The 27,997-nt window shown below is 36.7% G+C and overlaps 1 protein-coding gene across 1 annotated transcript; it reads right to left on the reverse strand.

Annotated features, from left to right (window-relative positions):
* Positions 1-7: 7 nt before the first annotated feature.
* On the reverse strand, positions 8-27,944 carry DCAF13 (DDB1 and CUL4 associated factor 13). Its single transcript, XM_047088941.1, has 11 exons — positions 27,787-27,944; positions 24,919-25,118; positions 24,235-24,342; positions 19,956-20,045; positions 18,336-18,491; positions 13,974-14,051; positions 11,807-11,889; positions 7,655-7,819; positions 2,671-2,806; positions 1,341-1,504; positions 8-643 (listed from the first exon to the last, which is right to left on the reverse strand). Exons 1-11 carry the CDS (start codon positions 27,854-27,856, stop codon positions 556-558), a joined length of 1,338 nt encoding a protein of 445 aa, XP_046944897.1. The 5' UTR covers positions 27,857-27,944; the 3' UTR covers positions 8-555.
* Positions 27,945-27,997: the final 53 nt, after the last annotated feature.

Consider the following 27,997-nt stretch of genomic DNA (forward strand, 5'->3'; position numbering starts at 1 on the left):
GTTATAATGCTGAGATAAAGGATGTTTTATTATCTTGACCATAAACTGTAATTATTATTTAAAAAGTTATATAAATTCAAGCTGATCATCTTTAAGGTCTCAAAAAGCCAAATACAAATAAAACACAGAAAATTAATTGAACTGAAAAAAGTTCTGACATAATTCTTCCCCATGTTATGTATAATCATAGGAAGAATCATTGCACTAATTATCCAAAGTAATATTAAAGGTAACCAAAGAGATGTCTGCTCTTGAATGTAAATTCAAACACAGAGTATATCTATAATAATAGGTCAAAGTGAAAGTATATCCGCATTTTCTAAAAGGAATAAGTTAGTTTGCAAATACTGTATTCTTCAATGACATAAGAAAGAAGATCAAGAATAAAATGTCGGACAGTCTTATCAACCAGGCCACCTTTCAGGACAGTTTTTACTTCCTCTACACATGTAACTGAACTGTTCGTTATTATTCTAGAGCCAGTATTTTTATTTACATTTGCAAATCAAAGTGTAACAAATCATCATGTATCAGGATCGGTAGGAATACCAAGTGTTATTTCACAACTGCCACTATGTGTTTCTTCTTCTCCGACACAATCGATACAGATCCAGGCTTGCTATGTTTGAGACGATTCACTTCCCTAGAAATAAACAAAATATACATATATAAGCAAGCTTATGAGAAATCACCTTAACCAAAAAAAACTGTCTCAGAAAAATCAGTCTTTTCTTTCACTAAAAAAATCCCTGTTGAAAAAAAATGTTTTCACAATCAGACTGGGTAAAAAGTACCTAGATATCAACTTCTGTTAACTTATTTAATTGCTTCTCTTATTATATAACAGTGTCCTTTATATAATTCTACAAGGAAACTGGTGGTGGGAGCTCTGCTTTAGATCCACAATTCTATGATGAAGCATATCAGAAAATTTTTATTTAAGAAATAGATGCTATGAGTTCTCTGCATTCTTTAACTTGGAAAATATGTAATACCTCTTAATTACAGCTTCATTAGAAATCATTTTTTAAAACACGATTTACAAGTGTCTCTAGTATGAGCAGAAATGCTTTCTTATTTTGATGGAATTCAGTTTTACTGGTTGCCCTTTCAACATAATTTCAAAACTAGGTAATGAAAATTCTCTGATAATCATTGCTTCTTCCTTCTACCAGGAAAAAGAAAAAAAATAATAAAAGCTCAGGGAAGTGTTCAAAAACATCTCTAATGCATAACATCAACTATTCCCTCGAAAGGCAGGGTTTGGTTTATTTTCGGTGAGACGAGAGGGGGAAGTTAGAAAAGGGTACTGAAATAGAATCAAATGCCCCAAATCATACTTTCGTCGACGAGCTTCTTTCATGATGCGCTGTTCCTGAATCTGACTGTAGATGGATTTTGGTAGATGTCGGTGACGAGCAATGCGTTTTATATGAGGATGATGTTGAAATTTCTCTTTCAATTTCTGGTTATAATCTTTGGCTGCTTTTTCTCGTGATGTAAGCTGGAAAAATGTATTTTGATAATTCAATGAATGCCGTGTTGTTTTTCTTCAAATAACAAAGCTAGGAAGCACCCTTTCCTACAAAAATTAAACTTCTAGGACATGCAACCGAAATTGCCAATGTAATTCTACCCTTAACGAGGTCAGGTTAGAAATATCATCTCTGCTAACACTGAATTTCCTTTTGGGCAGTATGTACAATGTAGACAGATGCCACCAAGTGACAACATCAGTGCTGAGGAAATAGGGCTGTGTGGACCACTGAATTGGACCTTCTCTAGACATAAATAACATAGAAAGCACCTAAGTTAATCCCTCAACATTTTGGGGGGGGGGAGGTGAAAATAACTTCTGAACACAGGAAAAAAAAGCATTCAATTCTATAATAATAAGGCTTCATTTAACAATGTTAAGGATGGTATGATTTAAAGGAACTTACAATGAATTGAAAACTAGGCATAGTATAATACTTCCCAATCATTAAACCTAAAATAAAATTGTCTTTAAAAGCCGTTTATCATATCGTGATTTTCCTATTGGAGCTAAGGAGAAAATAACTCACGCTTAACCTTTCCTTTTTAAACTCAGTATTTGTTGCTGATATAAACACTCTGAATGTTTCTAATATTAAACATGAAACATTTAGAAAAACAAAAGCCAAAAAACAAAAGCCAACCATAACCCCATAACCCAGAGACAGCTAGCCAATGATAATATTTGTTATTGCTTCTTTCAATCTTTTTTTTTATAGTCTGAAGCTTTCTGTATTTTTTTTTGAAGTTAGCGTTTCACTGTCTTTGATATTAAAAGACCTCAACAGGGACTTGAAGCGTTTGATGCGTCTGATTACTATTCCTTTAACAGAACAGGCATTCTCAGTTCTAACCTTCTAGTCTCTACACCTTCTCTCCTCATCTCAAGGAAAAAACAAAGAATCAGGAAGACTCAAATATTACCAAACATTTGAATTAACAAAGGTCTCTGAGGTGCCTGTAACATGAAAAAAGTAAATCTCAATGCAGCCGTGTCTGTTTTGTTGCTAACATTTTTATCACAACTATGCCAGTTTGATCTAAGTACTTCAAATAAATTCTCCTTACAATATAACCATACCCACTAAATTAGAAACTAGCTTTACGACAATGAAAGAAAATGGGATCTCTTACCACACCCAACTTTTCAGAAGCATTAGCTTTCCACAGACGAATGTTCATTTCATCAGATCCACACATAATATATTTGCTGTCAGAAGTCCATTTTACACAGATAACATGTTGCATTCTCTTTGTGTGATAGACTTCCCTACAGAAGAGGAGTTAAGGTAAAATTAGGATTTTGATACAGAGTTTCTTTAACCACTGCCCATCAAGTATCTGGGTAGCATTTCTGAGTCTGAAGAGAATATAAAAGGGAAATTCAAATTAATTTTTATGTATCTTTATTGAACTAATATAACAAGGTTCTATGCTAAGTGCTAAGGAGTTACAAAAAAAATTCTTGTCCTCAGAGAAATTACAATTCAAAAAGAAAAATAAATATAAACTAAGCAAAACTAGATGCCCAGAAAAGTTCACAAAATTACTGAAGACTGATAACACAAGTAAAATATGTTGAAGCTACAGTTTTTTAAAAATAAGAAATCAGGGGCGCCTGCATGGCTCAGTGGTTAAGCGTCCAACTTCACCTCAGGTCATGATCTCGCGGTTGGTGAGTTCAAGCCCCGTATCAGGCTCTGTGCTGACAGCTCGGAGCCTGGAGCCTGCTTCAGATTCTGTGTCTCCCTCTCTCTCTGGCCCTCCCCACCCCCCCCCCACCTCTCAAAAACAAACATTAAAAAAAAATTTTTTTTTAAATAAGAAATCAATTATCTCCCTCCTTCCAAATCAATGCGGGTAAACAATCACTTTTTCCCCCCATTTTACTGGAAAATAAAATAAATGCAATGGCATTCAAAGAGCACATCCTTATACACTGAGCCTAATGTCTGATTTCTGTTTTGGTCAAATTGTTTAAAAAGCTCACTTAAATGAAGTAAGAGTGGATGATTTCCATGTGTGAACAGAAAGGGAGGGTTACAGAAGTGTCTGATGAGTTAAGAATCATTTAGTAAATGGAGATGTAAAATATCATACCTATCTGGAAAGGCTGTGAAACATGCTAAGTGAATTCACAGAAGACACTATATTGGGAAGTGTTGAGAGAGCATTAAAAAACAAGTAAAAGACAAGGTCAGGAAAAATAGAGGCTTTTGGAGAAATGAATTTTCCACATCTGGGTTAGATGATTCAAAACGCAGACGAGTGAGAAAGGAAACAAACTCAGCATACTCTGCACAGAAAAAGAATACTCATACATGATGACCAGACTAAACAGAATCCAGATTTATAAAAAATATCTGAAATACACTCACAAAACTAGTTTTTTACACTGTTTCTAACGGAAATGTTTTAAGCACTTGAGTGAACATATACAGAAACCCTAAGAAATCTATTTCTGAAAGGGGAAGGACGGTTAGAAAGAATATCCTATGAAAATGAAAACTAGAGGAGATAGACTTTTTCTTCTCCTTCCAATGCTCTGCTTTTATAAGATTCAGTTCTCATAATCTCACCTATTTAAGAGGCTCCTTTTTTCATTAGCAATATAATGAATTTAAACGATAGAAAATTCCATCAGGCTTCAGTAACCATTAAAAATAATCTCTTCATGTATTAGACCAGTGAAATCTAGTGATTAATTACTTAACCAAAATAGATCCTCTTTAATGGTAAACTATGCAGAGTTTTTCTAGATTTGTTTATGCATGTTTACGAAGCTCACTAAACGTGATACTGTTAGGAGATAAATACATTTTAAAAACTTATATTCTTTAGTATACAGTCAAATTATGCCATGTGAGGGGTGCCTGGGTGGCTCAGTCAGTTAAGCATCCAACTTCAGTTCAGGTCATGATCTCACAGTTTGTGAGTTCAAGCACCGCACGCTAATAAATGCAGAGCCTGGAGCCTGCTTCAAGTTCTGCGTCTCCCTCTCTCTCTCTCAAAAAAAAAAAAAAAAAATTAAAAAAAAAATTAATCCATGTGAATGCCAGTCATTTACTTGTTTGCTTAGTAAATATTGAATGAAATCCCAACAGAAGCCTAATTTTAGGGCACCTGGGTGGCTCAGTCAGTTAAGCATCCGACTCTCGGTTTGGGCCCAGGTTATGATCTCACAGTTCATGAGATCAAGCCCCAAGTCCCGTGTTGGGCTCTGTGCCAACGGCACGGAGCCCGTTTTAGATTCTCTCTCTCCCTCTCTCTCTGCCCCTCCCCTACTTGCTCTCTCTCTCAAAATAAGTAAAATAAACTTTGGGGGGGAAAAAGCCTGATTTCAAATACTGACGTACCTGTAGCTTTTAATAATCTATTAAAAGTTTACTTTAAAAATACACTTTAACCATTTTAAGGTCTTTCAAAGAAAAACATTTTAAAAATAAAGATTCTTCAAAGCACTAGCTATGTTATTTGAGGGTTTGTAATGAACCAGATAGAGCAGAGCGCAGAATTAACTCAAACTAGCTTTTAAGCAGATGAAGGCAAAGGTCAGAGGAAATACCACTTACATCTAAATCCAACAAGTAGCATATACTACCACTGTGATTACAAAAATCTCCAAACAACATCAGTAGACAGACAATTCCCTGGAAATGGGGCATAATTCCTTACTCCATACAAGTCTGGAATTACTTGAGCTTTTTAGATAGACCTACATTTGGCTGCCCACAGTGGCTTTGCAATAATTCAGCTTGAACTCAGCTGCAAGGGCCTTGAGATCATAGGTGTCTAAACATCCTCAATGCTCTTTGTCTTTCTTGTTTGTTCTTTTCCCATTCTTTGTGCCTGCTTATTCATCATGTTAGAAAAGTATTGTCCTACCACCTTTGGAGGTTCTGATGCAAAGAAAATAATGGAAGGCCACATTCCCTTGCTTCTTGGTATCTTCTAGGAATGTAAGAATAGAAACTATCGCCCCTGCCTTGGGCCTGACTGAATAATCCCAACAAACCATTCATGACAGTCTGCAGAATATCAAGTTGTAAACGAGGCAACAGCCATACGGAAACCAACACCAAGAGTTCTACAGTGGAGAGGATGGAGGGAAGATCAAAATCATCACAACACTCTAGTCAATATGCTTTTGATTCAGGCATCTTTTTTTAATTTTTTTTTTTATTTTAAAGAGAGAGAGAGAGAGAGAGAGAGAGAGAGCAGGCAAACAGGGGAGAGGGGCAGAGGTGGGGAGAGAGAATCCTAAGCAGGCTCCACACCTCAGCGCTGAGCCCGATGCCGGGCTCCACGATCCTGGGGGATCATGACCTAAGCCAAAATCGAGAGTCTGACACTCAACCGACTGAGCCACCCAGGCACCCCCAAGCACCTTTTTAATCAGATACACAATGATGATGACAATGATACGCTGGTAATCAACGATACCAAAAGGGTCAGGAATCAGTATGGACCCCACAAATTACAGGGTAGAAAGATGCAACTATCGCAAGTAAAAACACCAAAGAGTTAAACAAAGCAGGCTGGCTATCACCGAAAAAGGTGTGGATGAGTTGCTGGACTGTCAGGAGGCGCTATCTGAAAGATCTTTTGTTTCTGAAACAAGGCTGGGACTAAGGTGAAGCAGGTGCAGTGCAGATGCGGGGCTGGCACCTGCACACCCCTAACAACCAGTACCTCCTTGAATTCTGCACCGAGGCACCTCACTCAGATGCATCCTAGTGCTGACCCTGCTGGAACAGAACAATGGTGAATCAGGAGAAGGACACAACATGCCTCTGAAAATGAACGTCATTCTTTCAAAAGACTCAAAAAGCTTCAGCACTGTAGAAGCTAGGCTAGTTATCAGCAGAAGTAGTGATCAAAATTCTCATCACTGCACTAAAATGGTGAGACTTCTCCAGACTGTGTCATTACAACACCAAAGTGAATAATCTCTAGATTTTTTTTTAAGTGAAGGAAGGATCCCCGAACAACTCTGCTACCATCAATCTTTACGAAGCTGGGTAAATTGCTTTACCAGCTCCACGTTGCTGCCCTCTGGCACAAATCATCAGCTTCCGCCCTCATTACACACGTTCTGTCTTCTTTCCTCTCCCAGATTCCATCACTCCTCTCCTTTCCTTTCCTACCTCCAATCACTCTGTTATCTTTCAGCAAGTCCATCTTCTCCCTACTGAGCTTGAATTCCACTAAGCAAGAGTAGGACACTCAATCAAGTATACGTATAGATGTCTATGTATGCATGTGCTGTATATATATATTTATATGCTATTTTAGAGAGAACGTTCACTTGGATTAATTTTAAATCTCAGTATCAATATTATTATTGTATCAAAATGCAGACAGTCATATCTTCACATGTGAGCAACACCACTATACTACTTTATCATTTTTTACAACTTTATTTTAGAGAGCATGCATGTGTGTATGAGTGGGGGAGGGGGGTGAGAGAGAAAGAGAGAGAGACGGAGGCAGGCAGGGAGGGAGGGAGGGAGGGGGATAGAATCCCAAGCAGGCTCCGTGCAGTCATTGTGCAGCCTGATGCGGGGCTCGATCCCATGAACCATGGGAACATGACCTAAGCCAAGATCAAGAGCAGGACACTGACTGAGCTACCTAGGTGCATCTTAATTATCATTTAAAACAAAAAAATTTTTAAGTAATCTCTATGCCCAACATGAGGCTCAAACTCATGACCCTGAGATCATGAGTTGCATGGAGCCAGCTAGGCTCCCTAATTACCATTTTTTATGGGGAAATTTCCTCCAGCTTAATTGGGTTTTGCTTTGCATATGCTTCCCCAACACATATAAAGCATTACCAAAGAACAAGAATATGCATGAAAGTGCTTTGTAAACCACAGCACACTATACACGAGGCTATTATCTTACACAGGAAATTAGGTTTTCTATTCCATGAAAGAAATTGCCCAGTAGGCTTTTTGCCCATAGATGACACAGTGCAAGCTGGTATCCCAAGTCACAATACCTGGGTTGAATTCTACCCTATACACATAACCAAATAACCTTTCAAAAAAGATAAAGGACTGATGATGAAGACAAGAAAAAATCAAACAAATGGTTTATTGGTAGTCACATACCTGCTTCTACTTTTGTCCACAGGAAAGATTCGAATAGATTTATCAAAACTAGCAGACACAAACTCTTTCCCAGTCGGAGAATAATCCACATCAAGCACCGCAGATACATGATCCATATGTACCATTACAGGAGTGTCCAGTGCACGCATATCGAAAGTATATAAGCTGTAAAAGAATTTTTAAATTATTTCATACAAGTGTCTATAAAGAAGCATATGTGGTACTAATGAAACTAAGACCATTAGCCAAATTACGCACATCTAAATATACAGCCTCTTTACATGGAAGCTAAGGGATTGGGAAAAATACTACCAGTTTTTCTTATTCCTTAAGATTACACTTAAACACCTTTATCTTCATAAACATAAATCTCATTGTAGAAAATGTGAAACTTTCAAAAAAGTACAGAGTACAAAACCTACCTTTAATTCTACCGCCCAGAGAGTATCAGTTAGTGCCATGTAATTACGTCTAAGCTTTTCACCATGCTAATATTTAAACACATACTTTTAACAAAATTGATAATATTGTATAAAGCTCTGTAGTCTCATATTTCATGTAGCATATTATAAGCACTTATGGTCACGTATTATTTAAATAAGTTAAAAGAACATAATTATTTAAAAATTTATTTAAATACATTTGCTTATAATTTGTTAATAAAAAATTTCCAACTTTCAATTTTAAATAATATTTCAATGAAATACCAGTATTTGAATTTTTGAAATTCAATCTTTGAGTGGAACAGACTTAGTTAAATCTGGACAAATTCCTGTAAGTAAATTACTAAATCCAAAAGCAAGAGCACTTTTAAGATTTTTAAGTTGACAAAACATTTCCAATAGAGTTCAACTTTTATTAGTGATATGTAAGAGTGACCATGGCTTTTCCAAAGGGCATACTAAAATTAGAAAACTATATGCACGGTTGGTTAAAAAAAAAAAAACAAAAAAAAAACCATGATTTTCAAGATTTAAACACCCTTAATCAATAGCTAAAAGAATAATGCTTCAAATGAGCCAACATGCACAACGGACAATAATAACAGAGCATTACTGTAGTCAAGTTCCAAATATCAAAACACTTCAAGATGCTAAGATTACTGAGCAAAAGTATGAGGAGAAACAGGATATCTACATAATTTCAAAGTATCTCCCCAAAGATAAATGTGAATTACAAAAGGAAAAACATAGTAACTTTACAATGCAGAAACTTGGCAGATACCACCCTAAGTGATCAAGATCAACACCACCGGTAATTAGAGTGACATCATGTACCCCAAAGTGATGAACCAAGAAGGACACATCAGTTTTGTGGTATTCTTGCAAAACATGCAAAATCTCAATCTAAATAATGAGAAAACATCAGTAAACCCAAATTAAGGACAGTCTACAAGATAATTGACAAGTAAATCCTTTTCAAAAGTACTAAGGTCATAAAAGATTGGGGGGATTGAGAACAGTCACAAACTGAGCAAAGGAGACATGACAATCAAATGCAGTATGGGATCCTGCACTGGATCCTAGAATGGACAAAGAATATTAACGGAATGACTAGTGATGGAATAAAGTCTGTAGTTTATAGTACTGTACCAATATTAATTTCTTGGTTTTCCTAATTCCATTATGGTTACATAAGATGTTAACATTAAGGGAAGCTGGCTACCACATAACATTTTTGCAACTTTTAAATAAGCCCAATATTATATCAAAATGTTTAAAAAATTGATGTAACACTTCAAAAAGAATATTTTTTTTTAACACAATTGTTGCGAGAAGTCACTCATGCTACTGACAAAATATCCCCAATAACATAAAATTCTCAAGAGACAAGTCATTGTTCTTTTTTAAATCTCTCAACCATAGTGCCAGGTGGCTCAGTCGGTTTAATGTCCTACTCTTGAGTTCAGTTCAGGTCATGATCTCACAGGTCTAGCTCTGCATTGGGCTCCACGCTATCAGCCTCGAAGCCTACTTGGGATATTCTCTCTCTCCCTCTCTCTCTCTCCCCCTCTCTCTCAAAATAAATAAACTTTAAATACCCCAACATACCACAGGATTGTCAGCCAATGTCATACTGATCTCTGAGGTTACATTTCTGAGTTGACAACTGCTTTGTTTATTTTCCTTCTCTAGAGCAGTGGTTGTCAACCAGCTTTGCTTTGTTTCAGCATATTCTGTTTTTTTAGTAAATTCTGTTTTAATCTCTACCCAAGAAAAATGTTAAGAACTTATTCAAAATCTAAGCAAATGAATCCATTTGGATAGACAATGTTTACATACACAAAGTTTGGTGTTACAGGATTCTTTAGGGATCATCTATTTCAACTCTATTATCTTATAGATGATGAGACTATGGCACAAGTTAGTTTACATGCCTACTCCAAATTTCTACAGCAGTTACTGGTTGGGTCTAGACTTCAACTTGCGTTTCGAATTCAGAATTATTAGACTATTTAGCAGGCAATAAAAGAAAGAAAATATAAAAAATATATACTATGGCAAGATCACTTTCAAGTAAGAGCAATTATAGTAGTCAAACAGTCACCCCTTATAAGCAATGTGCTCTTTGTTTCAGGTGCCATATGAAATTCTTTCCAAGGCAAGAATGGAGAAAGTCCAGGGGTCTGTAAAAAAGGTATCTTGCTAATTAGAACAAACTTCAGAAACCTTAATAAGGCTGGTCAGCAAAATATTATTTCTTTTAACTGGAATAAGGCCATTTAATTTCAAAACGTTGATAAAGGCTAAAAGAGCTTCAATTAATTTGGTTTGATATTCCTTGCTAATGAGAATTCAACTGAGTTTGAGTACAGAAAACCATAATAGATGTTTTTAGTTGGTACCACTAAAACATCGTGTAATAAATCCTATTTCTGAGCTAATTTATGTTTTCACAAATAATAATAGTGGAAAGAACAAAGAACTTAAATACAGAAGATCTAAAGTTCAATCCAATGAGAAACTTCCAACTTCTCAAAAAAACATGTGTTAAGAATCTACCACAAGCATTACACTACAACACACGCTTTGGATTTAAAAAAAGAAAGAAAGAAAGAAAAGAAAAGACACTTTTTCCTCCCTAAGATTAAACTCCCAGCTTTAACATCCTCATCTCTAAAAAGGGGATAACATACATGTCCTACCTCCCTTACAGGGATACTGAAAAGATAACATAAGACAGCCAATGTGAAATGCCTTGACAAGTTTTAAGGCGATACATAGGGATCATAAAATTCCATCCAGGTCAAAAATGTAAGGCTAAGTCACCTTTACGTGGAGTCATAGAATAACATATCTGTAAATGTTAGGGTAAAAATTGAAACTGTATTTTTCCTTTTGTCTTGCTGAAGTAATAGTGACGCTGATAACATGACTACATGAGCATCAGCTTTGTGAAGAGCTACAGATTTTGTAGCTAAATATTTTTTTTAATGTTTATTTTGAGAGAAAGAGAGAAACAGAAAGAGGGAGGAAGAGCAGGGGAGGGACAGAGAGAGAGAGAGAGAGAGACAGACACACAGACAGACAAAGAGAGAATCCGAAGCAGGCTCTATGCTGTCATCTCAGAGCTTGATGTGGGGCCGGATCCCACAAACCATGACCTGAGCTGAAACCAAGAGTCAAACGCTTATTAACCAACGGAGTCACCCAGGTACCCCTGTAGGCAAATATTTTTAGTTTCTATTAAAACATGTATGGTTCAGTCATTATTTGCGTGGTGTAAAGCAGAAAGCAGCCAATTTTTTCTAGAAAGGGCCAGATTATACATATTTTCAACTTTGTGAGCCACATGGCTGCTTCTGCAACCACTCACCTAAGGCACTATGGCACAAAAGGACCCATATTCAATACACAAATGAACACAGTTATATTCCAATAAAAGTATTTACGGAAACAGGCAGCAGACAGGATTTGGTCTTCAGATCAGCTTTCTGTTCCTGGTCTGTATCATTCTGAAAACTGACTTTTTTTTTCTAACAAGTTCTTCTCCAATTTGGGAAATATATATACTTTTGAGCGAAACAAATGACCATTTTCTACCTTGTATATCAAGAACTACTACCTACGAAAACATATTTCATTAGTATGATTTATCCAATTGAGCCATTTCTGATAGAAATAAGCAAGTTATAAAAAGAAGAAAACTTACTTGTAATCTTCATTTGCTGCAGTGAAAATGAAAGCTTCCATAGGGTTCCAACAAATTGTGTTTGTTCTCATATCTAAGATGACCTGGAAGGGAAGAATACAGTAACCCATTACCATGAAATCAATTCCCTCTCAAATGGATAAATCTCCCACTTCATTTCTTTTCCTTCTTTTTCACTGATTTAAGCACATATTTAGCAAACACCCATCATGTGCACAGTACTCAGCTCCATGCAATAGGAAAGGAAATCAATCAATAATTGTTTCCTGAGTACACAGAGTAGTAGATACTGAAAAATATAAAACTACTTAATGGTCCCTCAACCTCAAATAACTTATTATTGAGTTTAGTCAGGAAAAGGAGATATACATAAGAAATACTAAAATATTAACAAAGAAACAGTAAATGATCAAGTATCAAATTGGGGGCAAAATTAATGACTTTAGGGTTTAAGAGAAGAAGAAAGGTTTCAAAAGAGAAGCACGATTTGAGCTGACCTGTGAAGGAACAGTATATTAGTTGTTTCTCAACAAGAACACTGCTAGCATTCTGAGCAGGATGATTGTGTGTTGTGTGTAACTGTCCACTGTAGACGTTTAGCCTCTCAGGCACCTGTCCACTAAATGCCAGTCTCTATAATGCCTCTCCCACATTTTTAAAACGACACCCTGGTTGAGATCTAGTACATTTAGGAGAGGAAAAAATAGAAGAAACAATGATAGTCTAGTATACAGAACAAAGAATAAAAAATAGCATCTCTGCATCCATCAAGGTGACCTGCCTATGACAACCCCTATTTAAATGTTCTCTTACTGACTGAAACAAACAAATAAATAGAATGCAAATAGGGACCAGATTTGGAAGGCCTTGAAAACCAGGCTATAGTTCTTTTCTTCAACCTAAAGTTATGGAACGCCATTAAAAAACAGAGAATGAAGGGCAGAGGAGGCAGAAACTACTACTTATCACACTAGATTTCATCTTAGCATTCTGCTAAATGTTTAAAATACCATGTCTTATTTTCACCAATGTGCTGGAAAGTAATTATTAATATCATCATTTTATAGGAGAAACAAAGATTAAGTTACCTGCTCAAGGTCTAAAGGTCTCAAAGTTCACGTGAGATGTGCCCACTAGATCATCATGAAGGAGTGAAATGATTAAAGTGGTAATTTGGAAAGATGAACATATTTATGCAGTTGAAACTTTAAGGAATGTACTCTACTTCTAATATTTGGGAATTTATTACATGTTGTGAAAATGGTTTAGGAACAACAAAAATATTAAAAGCATTTCTTTTCCATGTGGATTATCACAATGGCCTCATGGCACATGAATGGTGTCTAGGCCCTTCTGCATCCTCAGATTTGGAGCACCTGAAATCAACTTTATACTTACTTACAATGGCACTCTTCTCTTTACTGACAATACATTTCTCTGTCGATAGTCAGCTTAAGGTTGTATTAGCTTTGATATCTAAGTCCTAGAATGACTGCTGGGAAATCTGCCACCTTGGACAAGATATTATTTATCTAAATAAAACAGCATGTAATTAAACAAATAAAGCTGGTTATGTAAGTCAGTTGCAAAATGTTCTGGAACGGAATACTATACGTAGCATATGACAATCATGCTGTGTGAAGTAATGGGATGCAACACTTAAAAAGTTTGAACTCAGTGGGGCACCTGAGTGGCTGAATCGGTTAAGCATCCAACTCAGGTCATGATCTCGCAGTTTGTGAGTTCGAGCCCAGCATCAGGCTCTGTGCTGACCGATCAGAGCCTGGAGCCTGCTTCGGATTCTGTGCCTCCCTCTCTCTGCCTCTCCCCCACTCACGCTCTGTCTCTGTCTCTCAAAAATGAATGAACACTAAAAATTTTTTTTTTAAAAAGAACTTTGAACTCCGTTAAGTCTGAATTACATACCTAAAACTTCCTGGCATTAAGGAAGATACAAAGATAACTAGGATACAATACCTAGTGAAAATGTAAGGGTCTCTAAAAAGGAACAGGTGCCTGAGAGAATGCCATTATGATCACTTTGGCTTCTAAAAACATATGAAAAAAATTTAATTAAGAAAAAAACATTCGTTCCATATTTTTTGTTACTCACTCCATAGAAGAACACATTAACAACTGTAAAAGCAGAAAAGAAACTGAAACCCACCTTTTTCAGGGGAGTAGCTTGCCTCATGTCATATAGTACTATATTCCTGTCAGAAGCACAACTTCCCAAGAGAAATGTCTGAAAAATAAGTACAACCATCTCCAGTTAAAAGCCAAGCTTGGCAGCAAACCATGTCCATTCAATGAACAAATGATTCAATTACCCTTAATGTTTAAGATACAAATTTATAACATTAAAGTCCATTTTAAGAGAGTACAATGAATCACTCAATCTCAGCAACCTTAGTTAAGTATCTACTTTTTATTTATTTTATTTTTGAGAAAGAGAGAGTGTGAGTTGGGGGAGAGGGGAAGACAGAGAGGGAGACATGGAATCCGAAGCAGGCTCCAGGCTCTGAGCTATCAGTACAGAGCCCAAAGCGGGACTGAAACTCATGAATCATGTGATCATGACCTTAGCCGAAGTTGGTTGCTTAACCGACTTGAGCCACCCAGGCACCCCAAGTCAAGTATTTTCACTGCTAAATGCCCGTGTGTATATTTTACAAGGTAGTGATGGAGTGTACAGACAAATCTGTGTTCTTTTTACAACTGAACAGATTTTATTCATCCATTCTTCAACTTAGACCTATTTCCTATTTTTCAGTATTATCAATAACACTTCAGATAACATTTTCACAAACGCAATTCTTCTTTTTATAAGGTTAAAATTTCAGTAGTGGATTACGGAATCAAAAAGTATTGGGGTGCCTGGGTGGCTCAGTCAGTTGAGTGTCCGACTGGCTCAGGTCATGATCTCACAGTTCGTGAGTTTGAGCCCTACGTTGGGCTCTGTGCTGACAGCTCAGAGCTTGGAGCCTGCTTCTGATTCTGTCTCCGTCTTTCTCTGCTCCTCCCCCACTCACACTCCCTCTCTCAAAAATAAATAAACCTTAAAAAAAAATTAAAAAAAAAAAAGTATGAACAGGGGTGCCTGGGTGGCTCAGTTGGTTAAGCATCCGACTCTTGATCTTGGGTCAGGTCATGATATCAAGGTTTCTGAGTCTGAGCCTTGCATCAGGCTCTGTACTGACAGTGTGGAGAATTCCTAGGTTTCTCTCTCTCTTCCTCTCTCACTGCCCCTCCCCCACTTGCTTACCTGTTCTCTCTCTCTCAAAAAATAAATAAATATAGGGCACCTGGGTGGCTCAGTGGGTTAAATGTCCTACTTCAACTCAGGTCATGATCTTCCGGTTTGGAGTTTGATCCCCACACTGGGCTCTCTGCTGTCAGTGCAGAGCCTGCTTTGGATTCTCTACCCACCCCTCTCTCTCTGCCCCTCCCCCTCTCCTGCTCATTTTCTCTCTCTCTCAAACATAAAATAAAATATAAATAAATAAATACACCTAAAATTTTTTTTAAACAAAAGCATGAATAATTTTATGGCTTTTGATGTTTAGGACTAATTGTTTTCCAAAGAGCTGTATCAATATACACTGCAGTGTGGAAATATGTCCATTTCACTGCAACTGGAAGCATTAAGTAGTGGCATTTAGAAGTTCATTTCTGTATGGCAATATTTTCTAATTATACAAACTAGTGCTTTTCAGTAAACATTTCTTCATGTTCATGAACTTTGTATAAACTAGGCCTATTATTTGTCCAATTGTTTCAAGATGTTTCAAACATTTATTTATAAGTCAGTCATGGGGCGCCTGGGTGGCGCAGTCGGTTAAGCGTCCGACTTCAGCCAGGTCACGATCTCGCGGTCCGTGAGTTCGAGCCCCGCGTCAGGCTCTGGGCTGATGGCTCAGAGCCTGGAGCCTGTTTCCGATTCTGTGTCTCCCTCTCTCTCTGCCCCTCCCCCGTTCATGCTCTGCCTCTCTCTGTCCCAAAAATAAATAAACGTTGAAAAAAAAAAAAAATTTATAAGTCAGTCATAGTAGTATTGAAGGTACTGATATAACTGACCCTTGGCATTATATGAAATCAAGCCCCCCACCTACCAGCAGGGCCTGAGTCCCACCAGGCCTCCTTACACATGGTTCCTGATATAACTCTTGGCTTCTGCCTATCACTTCCTACTATAAGTGTAGGAGGAACAAGAAGAGTTATTTACTGCACAGTTGCATGACCAGCCAACTCCTACTCTGTGTGTGTACACAGCTCAAATAAAACATCATAAAGCTAATGCTACAACCATGAATTCAGTCCTTTCCAAAACCTTCCTTTTTAAATCACTTCCTCAGAGACTTTCCCCTAGTTAGTGACTCCTTTCAACTTTTCTTGGTTTCTCAAGAAACCAAGGTCTGACTAGGTTCCATTTCTAAAAGTTTATGAGAACTTAATCTGAGCAAAGCAAAAAATTCTACCTAGACTGAAAGTCGACTTTTACACTATAAAATGTGGTAATACTCAGCATAAAATTTTTGGCTTTATCAAAATGCTAGGCTTCAATATTTTAACAGGAAATTAATTATTAATGATTAGAGGAGACAAATATACTCCATTTGTTTACAGCCACATCCCCTTCCCATTAAGTTTAGTATAGGATGAGAGAGACAAGCATACCATTTGTTTCTACCACTAAGTCAGTTCATAAGGGTAATTTAAAGAAAAAATAAATAAAACCACATGGCTGAACAAATATAGTTGTTATACAGGCAAGTTTGAAAAACATGGTCACTATGTCATCACTAATAACTAATTATGATTTTGGAATTAATCATCAGCTCTTCTGACACAGGTGTTCACCAAAATAGACAAGCAAGATACTGTTTATCCCTCGCAGAAGTAGAAATCAATATCTCTGTTCTGTTTATTTTTTTAATAGTGGTAATATCATCTTAAATTTGGGTAGCATCTTCAAAAAATATTCACATTTTTATCACGTTTTACCCTCATGACAAACCTATAATGTATACTGAAAGATCTAATTAATCTCATTTTAAAAATAAAGAAACAAATATAGAGAAGGAGTGTGACTTGTATAAGGTCAATGCCAAGGTACACCAGCATTTCCAGTTTAGCTCCACACCAAGTAGGACACAAAATGTTCCTACAAATGGCTTGTGTTTGTCGCCACCTGCTTCTGTCTATTGTCACCTTGGCCTGGCTCTGCAAAGCTGACTTGCGCTTCAGGCCATATCTTACTTCTACAACCAAAAGACGATGGAGTGAAAAAGATATAGTACTGATAAACATTCTGGACTAACGATCAGCAAACGTTTTCTGTAAAGGACCAGACAGCAAATACTTTAGACCTCACGGGTCATTCTGCTGTCATAGCAGAAAGGCAGCTACAAGCAATATGTAAACAAAAGGGTATGGCTGTGTTCTAATAAAACTTGATTTATAAAAACAGACAGTGGGCTCACGAACCATAGTTTGCCAACCCCTGCTCTAGACCTGTAGACTCTCTCAGAAGTGTGCAGAAAGGTATATGCTCAGGGCAGGAAGGGTGTCCTCTGACTGTATGACTTCTTAGCAGCACCACAAGGCCAGACTCTCATCAAACTACAGCATCTCACGTTCTGATACTTCATACAAACAATTTTATACCCTGCTACTTTGACTTAACCTTTCTTCCACTTTACCAGCTCGGGTGTCTGAGAGTATAAAACTTACATATCAGGTTATTTATTCTTTAATACCATCTAACATACCATCTAACGTGATAATTTCCTACTAACTTCTAAGATTAGCTATACATGAAGCAATTTCCTTTTTTTTCTGCGGGGGGGAAAAGGCATCTTTACTGAGTCTTCTGGACAATGAGTTTACCTATTGTTACGTATTCAGAAATAGCTCATGGAAAGGTCTGAAGTCCAAAGGCTAGATTAATCTAGGCTTTAGGGCAGCCTCCTTTCCTAAATTCAGACCTGAATAACCAATAAGTAGTGGTTAATCTCCAACTCTTTCCTTAGACCTGGAAGGACTTAGGAATCATCATATTAGACTTCTGAGCAAAGAAAAATGAACTATCATCATGCAGGATAGTAATCATTACTATAAATCCTTAGTGCCCTCGTCACTTACAAAAGAAAACAATGCTAAATGCCTCTTCTGACCTTGAAGAGAATTAAGAAATGAACATTTTCCCAAAGGTACAATGATGTAATCTGTGGAACATGAGTTCTGAAGGCATGAGTAAAACTGAAGTTTCACCAGAACTTGCTTACGAGCACATGCACACACCCTCCTGTAACGGAGTATAACACTGGTGTAACAGTGTATAAAGTGGGCAAACACGTCAAGATCTGACCAAAGGTATCAGAACTCAGGTAACCAAATGCCAGAAGCCCATTAAGATTAAAAAAAAAAAAAAAATTCTTATAACACACACTCAAAAGTTTCCTAAACAGAGCTGAAATTATTAAATAAGGAAAGAGTAAGCAGAACATATTTCAAAAAGAAGCATTACCTCAATTGGGTTAAATTTAACACTACTTATACTGTCGAATCCCCAGGTCATTGAACATATAGGACTTGTTCTTTGTTCATCCCAAATGTCTACTTGCTGTCCACATGTGGCAAAAACAGCTTCCTTCCAGTGATGATCAATCCCTGTATATACTGTCTTTAAAAGCAAAGATGTTGTTATAAATGGATCTATCATTAACATTTCAAATCTACATAATATTTTAAATAATACTCTCATTTTTTTTTTTTTTTAAGAAAAAGTCCCTATTTACAAAGAAACTTCTTTGAAGCCTTTCCTTAAAGGAGGAAACAGTACCATAAAAGGTGAGGATTCTTATCACACCTTCTGGAAAAAACATTAACAGGGGATGTATTTAAATTTAAATACTTATCACTGAAGTAATCCTTAAATCATCAATGGGTATTTGAAGGACGTTGGAACCAATTAATGAAATGCAAAGGTAAGGTCTAAAACACTTAGTTCCACATTTAACACATGAAGTACTGATTCCCAGGCAGAAAAACAGAAACCAACAACTGGATTAAAATTTAGGGGGAGGAATAAAGCTGGCAAGGGTGGATGCTAATATTGTTAAAATCAATAAAATGTCATAAATTTTGATATCCACTTAAAAGATCTATTCAGGGCCAGATTAAAATTTGTCTTTGTACTATGTGGTAAAAAAAATGTTTGCAAAGCAAATAAGAGGGAAATATTTAGCCAATACTTTAGGCTTTTAAGAACTCTTAGCAGCATCTGCAGGCTTCCAATTGTTATTTATGAAGGCAAGTCTGACAAACTTTTCCATAGTAAGATTTAATCCCCACTACCACAAATATAGAGGTTAAGATGAAATATTTCAAAAATATTTGGAAATCCTGGAGAAAAGACATTTTACAAGAGGGAAACCAATTTTGTTTTAGGAATTACTGATTTGCCAATTATTTTCATCGTATACTCATGTCCCACCTCTATGTGCCTTTAAAAACACTTAATCTGAAAAGCAGAACTTAAATATATACCAACATGATACTGAAATGGCAAACTGATTTTTAAAATGCATATATTTCAAGATTAAATCGAACTTTAGAAGTTTGCTTAGTATCAAAATGTAAACATTATAAAACACAGGTAGGCCATATGATCTGAATTACATTTAAGCTATAACTAAACCATATCGCCTGATTTGCAGAATAATGTTGTAAGAAATATCAATGAGATTTATACGAAAAGCATCATATTATAATACCTCTTCACTGCCTAAGGGGTTCTTTCCAGTAAGACATTCTGAGTTTTGTGTAAGATCTATAATATAAATCAGAGAGAATCTGAAGCATTATTTTTCGTATAGATTTTCTCCCATGGACTTGCCACAGAAAATGTTTCACTGCATCCTTTAGCTAAACACAGAAACTGAACCCAATACAATGAATACCAAAGAACCATTCAAATTCTTCAGCTGCAAAGGACCTTAAACTGCATTAAATATTGCTTAAAAAAGGTCAATTATTGCAGGCTCAAGTCTCATTTACATCTTTTTTTTAAAATTAAAATTCTGAAATAATTTTAGTAAAACAGAAGGATTTTAATAAGCAAATATAAGTCAATTTTTTTTTGTACCTTTCCTAATATTGTATGCAACGGTTCCTCCTCTTCTCCATAGCCTGGTCCATCCATTTTCCACTGCTTCACAGTTTTGTCATCACCAACCTAGAAACATTTGTTATTAAGATGATAACGGACAACTGTTATAAACTGTAAACATGGTAACATATACATCAAATGATAAACATCTCTATTTTAAAAAATACACATCCCATATACTTCCAGTATTGTATTTACTGATACATTAATATCCCAAAATGTTATAGTAAAGATTTATGACAAATACACACAGTACATAAAATTAAAATAAGACAGTGTGAGTAGAGCAAAAGGAGAGCATGAACAAAGGTCATAAGTTTGGCAAAAAAAAAAAAAAGCATACTGTAAAAAAGATGGCATTTCAAATTAGGAAGAAAAATGAATTATAATAAAATGGTATTTTGATATCATGTTACTCATTAAAAAGTTTGAACCAATCTGATACGTGACATAAACATAAAATTCCAGGGGTGCCTGGGTGGCTCAGTTGGTTAAGTTTCTGATTCATGGTTTCCGTTCAGGTCATGATCTCACGGTTCATTAGTTCGACACTGCATCAGGTTCTGTGCTGACAGCGCTTGGGATTCTCTCTCTCCCTCTCTCTCTGCCCCTCCCCTGCTTGTTCACGCTCACGAGAGTGTGTGTGCGCTCTCTCTCTCTAAAACCATTTTTAAAAAAGTTTTAAAAAGCCTTAAAGAAATAAAAATAAAATTCCACATAATTTTAAATGTAAAAAATTAAATACAAAATATAAAGATACTAAACAGAAGTCATTTTTTTTAACCTTGGCATGGGTAAAGCACTTCTTTGCATGACATAAGATTCCACAAACCATCAACTCACTGGTTTTCAAGCCATGAAATGCAGACCTCTGAAGGAGCTTGAGAATTTTTCAGGGGTCCACAAGGTCAAAACTATTTTCATGATATTGTAAAGACACCATTTGCCTTTTCACTGAACTGACAGTTACACAGATGGTGAAAAAGCCATGAGGAGTAGGACACTGGTGTCTTAGCCCAATCACAGCAAGGTAACAATGGTAACTTAGACTTGGGTATGTGGTAGATATATTCAAGATATTAAGTAAAAACTAAGCTGCAAAACAGAATGCACAATATAACTTAATTTGGGATTAAAAACATAAAATAATCATACGTAGGGTATAAACAATTGTATATATACACCAAACTACTAGGTTTCCCGAAAAGCAGAAATACAGGATATGTTAACTTTCTCATTTTTTACGTTTATGTTATATGCAATCTACATCTACTTCTTAAATAAAAATATTAACAAAAATATGTATTTATGTATGAGAGAGTATAAATTTAGCTCTTTCCTTACAGCAAATTCAAAAGGGAAACCCTTCCTGCAAAACAATTCATAGTGCCCATGATATCAGAATAGAAGGGTAATTAGGAGAGTTTTGGTACTAAGGTCAGACAGGAATTTCTTTTGTTGAGGATGCTAACAGAATCCTTAACATCCTTATAATAGAAAAAAGTATTTAGTAAGGCAGTATCTTATTTAGAAACCTGAATCTGAGCTACTGGCATCAGACCAAAACCTTAATTCTGGAAAGCCAATTCTACCGCGAGCTAGTTAAGATGTAATTTAGACACCGAGGTCTTGGCCAATCTGGCTTGACCCAATGGAATATTAGTATTTATGGAAGACAAGATAAACTGTTTATTGAGAATTCCCACTCTAAAAACTGTTTCTTTCAACCAAGCTTCTCACAGCGTCCACAAGCTCAAGACCGAACTTCCTTGTAATTGACTAAGCTACTCTATACAATCTATTGAGTACAAGTCTTAGCAAATCATCAATCCTGAGAAAGGCTTAATAACATTTTGTAGAAATGAGGAGCCAAACAATATGTGCCTGGCCAGAATATCTTATCTCAAGGCTGAGTAAGCTAAAGAAAGACCTATTGGTGCTACAAATTGGGGTATAGTAGATATTATGAAATTTAGGTAATAAAGATTTACCTTTTGCAACATTGTAGATTAAACATTTTTTGAAACACTAAGTGCTGAAATTCTGCCAGCAAGCAGTTTTCACAGGTCTTATCCCTAAGCAGACATTACTTTAAGATATCTGAAGAAAGGGAGTAAATAATGAATATGAAACATCTTTCACCCTTTACTCATTTTAGGCACTCAAAAAAAAAAAAAAACAAAAACAAAAACAAAAACACAAAAAAACCCAGCCAGTAAATCCTCTGGGATATTAAACTAATCGATATATTCAGAAGAATAACTAACTGGATGCTAGCTGTGGTCAGTTTGCTCCAACTTCCCGTGCAATTCCTTCTACAACATATGGTATACAGGGTCATAAAGCTTGTGTAAAGCCCTTTAGTGAAAAGCACCTGAATTTCCTGCGAAGTAGCTTATTTTGGTTTTTGACAGCAAGTAAGTTTCTCCCTAAACCAGAACCAAAACTTTTAACATTAACACCTATTCTTAATGCTGCTACATAGAACAACAAAAAGTCCACTTCTTCTTTCACACAACACTTTCAAATATTTAAAGCTTTCCCAGAAGTCATCTCTTCCCTTCACTACTCCTTTCCATCTGGCCCTGGCACCCAGCATGCTACTCAAGATTTACAGGGCTGGTTAGTGTGTATGTATACATCAAATGCCATACATATACGTATACAAATGTCAGAACTTCTGAAAGCATAGACACCAAATTGCCAACAGTGTGAAAACTGAAAGATTAGAATTACGGGAACTTTAACTTTCTATTTTTTATAGGTTCATGTTTCTAAAATATTTCTTTGTCTCCATCCTCATCATTCTTTGTAGTAGTTCACACAACCAACGACCCTTTCCTCCTGGGACATTAAGCTCATTTCCAGGCTCTTCTAGCTTTCTGGCTACTCCCAGAGTTCTCCCACTTCCTAGAGGCAGGCTTTCCCCAAGGTTATTTCTCTGACATTTCTGTATGTCTGTATTTTCCCTGCCACTTTTCCCTAATAATACCATTCCGTGGCCTCAATCATTATCCCTTTTTGATGAGACCAAGTTTAGTTCTGACTTCCCTCCTGAACTCCAGACCTTTATCTAGAAGGGTCTGACAGACCTCTTCACTCAAATAGGCCATTGCAGTCCAGTTCATCCATCATACCATATCCTTCCCATTCCCACTCTCCTCCTCCAAAGTTTCTGACACTCCTGACTTCTCCATTTCTGGAAGGAAGAGCAATCTTCCTAAGCACCCCTCAGTTGTCAAGTCTGTCAAACCTCCAAAATGTTTCTAAACCTAACAACTACTTTCTATGATTTTCCCTCCCCAGCACGGATTCCTTATTGCTTACTCAAATTATTAAGACAGCCTGTAAACTGATCACTTACTGCTGTCAAATTAATTATCTCAAAGCACAGCTTAGATTCTGTCATTCCTATTATAAAACTTTCAGTGAAATTGAGCAGATATTTGTAGGCCAATGTTTATAGTATCATTATTCATAAAAGCCAAAAGGTGGAGACAACCTAAATGTCCACTGATAGATGGATAAACAAAATGTGGTATATATGTATAATAGAATGTTATTCCATCTTAAAAAAGAAATTCTGATACCTGCTACAACATGGATGAAGACATTACGGTAAGTGAAATAAGCCAGACACAAAAGGGCAGCTATTATTTAATTCCACTTATGTGAGGTACTTAGAATAGTCATAGAGACAGAAAGTATGATAATGGTTACCAAAGGCTGGAGGCAGAGGGGAATAAGGAGTTATTGCTTCGTAAGTACAGAGTTTCAGTTTCGGGAAGATGAAAAAGTGGTGACGGTTGCTTAATAATGTGAATGTACTTAATGCCACTGAAATGTACACTTAAAAATGGTTAGAATATAAACTGTACCTCATGTGTATCTTAACCACACGCACAAATCCTTCAATAATTTACTATCTGACAAAATAGAAATTACTGATTCCCAACCCTAAAAATCTTCCAGAGAAAACCAAACTATATTTTTAGAATCACCTTACATTAATCCCACTTCTCAATGTTCTATGGAATGTTAGTTAAATAACATGTTAAATAATCATTTATTAAAAAAATAAAAAACTTTGGAGAAGACTGGAGTATACATAAAGAAAAGAGGACTTTTCAAAGTTTTAAAATTTATTTTGGGTTGTGAAACTTCAAACGCCTCATGGAATAAAGGAACTCAGAAAACATTAAATCAGTCTTATACGTGTTGAAAAGAGTTAATGACTTAATTGCATCATACTTACAGTAAAGAAAGAAGTCCCACAAAAGCGAGTACATATTCCTCGTACAAAACCCTCATGGGCTTGTATCGTACGGATACATTTTCGTTTAGTCAAGTTCCAAATTCTAACCTATGATAGAGCATACCAGGAAATTTCCGTGAACTATAAACATAAAATGTTCAGGCAGAGGCATACTACATTCCAAGAAAAATAAATTCAACACTGAAAAAGCTATGACTCACTCCACCAGACTGCTAAAAACAAAATCCTCCAGTTTAAAATACTGCAGTGCATATGGATAAGTATATCAACAAGCAGAAAATTCAATCTGTTAAGTACTCTTGTTGATTCTAATTTAAAGTGTTTCAAAGCTTTCTCTTCTTGCCAAAGTGGAAATAAGTGTTGAATCATTAATAACATCCTCTGTGAGAAAAAAAAAACAACCCTCACAAAACGTTTACTACTGTAAACATGCTTTACTGTTTACTGTCAAACTGAGCATTCAGCTGCTACATTTCTAATTTCTGAGGTTTAGACGAGAAACCACTGTAGTAATTCAAACACAATTCATTCTTGAGAATTAACAGAAAATAGGACAAAAAAATGAAATCGAACCAATTAAAATCCACCATAACACGAAACTGAAGAACATCTGTAACATAACTATTTTTAATTTAAAATATCAGTGTTTGAAATGACACTTGCCTCTCCATCACATGCCCCAGAAAGGACAGTAGCCAGGCTCTTTGGGTGCTTTGCCAAGCAATTGACTCCATCTCGGTGACCATCCAGGGAAGCAAGGAATGGTTTTGCAAATACCCGTTCCAATTTGGTAGCATTTAAAGCTCTTACATACTCTCGCGGGACTTCAAAAGGATGTAAGGTAGGATCATAGTTTCTTGGAACTGAAATAAAAATGACTCCTCTTAATAAAACAGTTCACTTTTAATATTTCCTATGGCCTTCCTCAGGTGATCATTCAATTTGCTATCCACTAAGCCTTTGTTAGGAACACTGTTCTATACCTAGCACTGTGAAAAATACAAAAATAGATGACCTTTCACTCAGAAACCTTTCAGTAAAAAACTACGGGAAAAACATGGAAGGCATACATCTTGCAGAATAATTAGACCCTATAGATACCCTCAGCTTTTCCTTTCACAAGTCTTACTACATTCTTTAACTGCGTTGTAAACCTTTCATGGACAGGGATTCCACTACATTCCTCACTTTACTCCTTATGTGTTGCACAGTGCCTGGGACAAAACAAACGCATGATAAATGTTTGCCCAACTGAGCTCTACGTTCCTTTTGAGGCAGGAAACACAACTCATCTCCAGTGCTAATCACTCTGATAGGCACACAGTGTTATGATTATGATTGTAGTTACTATTTACTGAACACTTCCCACATGTGTTTACTTACTTAAAAAACAGTTTACAATGTACAAGGCATCGTTCCAAATACTGTATATTAACTCACTTAATATCCAGACCCTATGGGTTAAGTCCTATTACTATTTCTTATTTTACTGATGGGGAAATTGAGGCATAGAGAAGTAACTTGCCTATGAAATGATGAAGCCAGGATTCAAACCAAAGCAGGCTGATTTCAGAATTGGTGTTCTTAACTATTATGCTATGCTGCCAAACAGGTTCTCAGTTAATAATTGTGCTTAGGAAATAATTCTAAGCCCACGTGTCTAAAAAGCACTTAATGTTTAAAAGTAAGTGCATCTTTGGGGCACCTGGGTGGCTCAGTGGGTTAAGCGTCCGGCTTTGGCTCAGGTCATGATCTCACAGTTTGTGAGTTCGAGTCCCGCGTCGGGCTCTGCGCTGACAGCTCAGAGCCTGGAGCCTGCTTCAGATTCTGTGCCTCCCTCTCTCTCTGCCCCTCCCATGCTCATGCTCTGTCTCTCAATAATAAACATTAAAAAAATAATAAAAAATAAAAAAAGTAAATGCATCTTCTTACCCCACAACTTCACCTTGTCATTTTTTTCTGACTCCCTGTTAATGGTACTATATCTAACATTCAGTCAAAATTTACAAGGAAATAACACCTAAATAAGAATGAAAGAATAAAAAAAAGGTAACAAACGTCTTCCTTGATTTATGTTTCACAAAGCTCCAATGCTTCTATTTTTCCATTTTGCTATTAAAACTTCCATCAGAAACTATAAAGAAATAAGAAGATACTATAGAAAGTAAAACCCTTAATAACATCAGATGACTAAAAATCTCCTCATGTGGAGAGTCTATGACCAGCCAATCACTTACTCATTCCTCCATTTATAAACTTACAAAGCAACCACTATGTGCCAGGTGCTGTCTAGGCACAGTGGGTATAGAAACAAATCGGATTCTTCCCTTCTATGCAAACTCAGTGTGATGAAAAAGATCACCAAAATAATAATCATGAGACAATGTGATACGTACACACTCTGATGTCAGCACGAAAATATGTGATAAAAAGCACAGAAGAAGGGTGCTTTAAATGGAAGGGGCTACCACGGGAGATAAATACGGAAAGACTGTTGTTCAGAGAAAGGAGCTAGTGTAGACTGAGAAAGCGTGTGTGCCACAGCAAGCCTGAAAGAGAAATGTCGGAAATGCACTCAGATCTGCAAGAGTAAATGTAAGCTACTTGCAAGAAAAGTAGTGACTAGTGAAAGGAAGATGGAACCAGACGTTCAAGGAATAGGGATGATGTCCAGGTGACATAACCTAATTTGCATTTTAGAAACATTACTACCTTGATACTTAACCCATAAACATCTTGTGAGAAGAGACCACATATTCCCCTCTCAGCATTATTCATATATATGTTGGATAATCTCTACTATTCAATCAAAATAACAAAGTATCGTCCCAGCCTCATCTTCTATGGTTTATCCCCCTTACTCAAACTGATGACACGGCCCTTCTCGTATGCTTTACCTTTATTCCCGCCTGAAGGCCTTTGCACCTGGTATTCTCTTTACACATGGTTGGTCCCTTGTCATTTAGATACGATCCGCTATAAGATCAGTAAATAAGACCAGTAAATAAGATCAATTTACAGACCAGTAAATTTACAGACCAGTAAATAAGATCAAAAAAGAAGCCTTATTAATTTCATTTTAGCCATTCACGCATCAAACTTCTTCACAAGCATTAAGAAAACTTGATGGCTTCAAGTTTCACCTTTGTCTCTTCCACATTTAGAAGTATGTAATTTTGACGAAAGAGATTTAAAAAAGCCTATCAAACCCTTGAATCTACGAGTTTGGCTGTCAAGTTCCACTTCTCAACAACTGGAGCCAGAAACATCGGAGCAGCCGCTGGAAGGGGGAAGGCGGAAGTATTCCAGACATAACCAACTTTCCCACGTACCACTAGAAAAAGTTCTTCAAAAAGAGCCTTGAGTAGAAATTATCTGCTACTCAGTCCCGCAACGGCCTTATCTGCACTAAGTTTGCCTTGGCAAAAGGGAACAGGGAAAGAAAGAGACTGGAGCGTCAGTCTTCACCAAGCTTTACTCGGTGGAAGCCGAGTCCAGACTGAAGGCTGGTGACTCCCTAACTTGTCTCACCTCTTTGTAAGTCCAGCTTGGTTTCGCGGACATAGTTGTCCGGGTTCCGGCTCAGCATCTTCACCTTCATTTTGGCGGCTAGGTGTGCCCGACTCCGAGCCTTTACTCCAAGTTTGGGTTACCCCCGCCTCCTCCGGCACATGCTACTTCCGCTTCTTCTAGACTACTTCCTGTCATGTGACTTCCACGGAGGGGAAGCCAGCCCCCTCCG

The sequence above is a fragment of the Lynx rufus genome, unplaced genomic scaffold, assembly GCF_022079265.1.
Source record: "Lynx rufus isolate CCGP_SWC_20201006 ecotype Redwood Valley unplaced genomic scaffold, mLynRuf1.p SCAF_26, whole genome shotgun sequence".
Lineage (NCBI taxonomy): Eukaryota > Metazoa > Chordata > Mammalia > Carnivora > Felidae > Lynx > Lynx rufus.

Bases quoted from the DNA above. Each gene is read 5' to 3' on its own strand.
- DCAF13 (XM_047088941.1), bottom strand. From the start codon at position 27,856: ATGAAGGTGAAGATGCTGAGCCGGAACCCGGACAACTATGTCCGCGAA. The intron at 24,343-24,918 runs GCAAGTGTCATT...GCTCTATCATAG, and splicing joins CTGGGGCATGTGATGGAGAG to GTTAGAATTTGGAACTTGAC. The intron at 1,505-2,670 runs GTAAGAGATCCC...ACATTTTTCCAG, and splicing joins CTTCTGAAAAGTTGGGTGTG to CTTACATCACGAGAAAAAGC.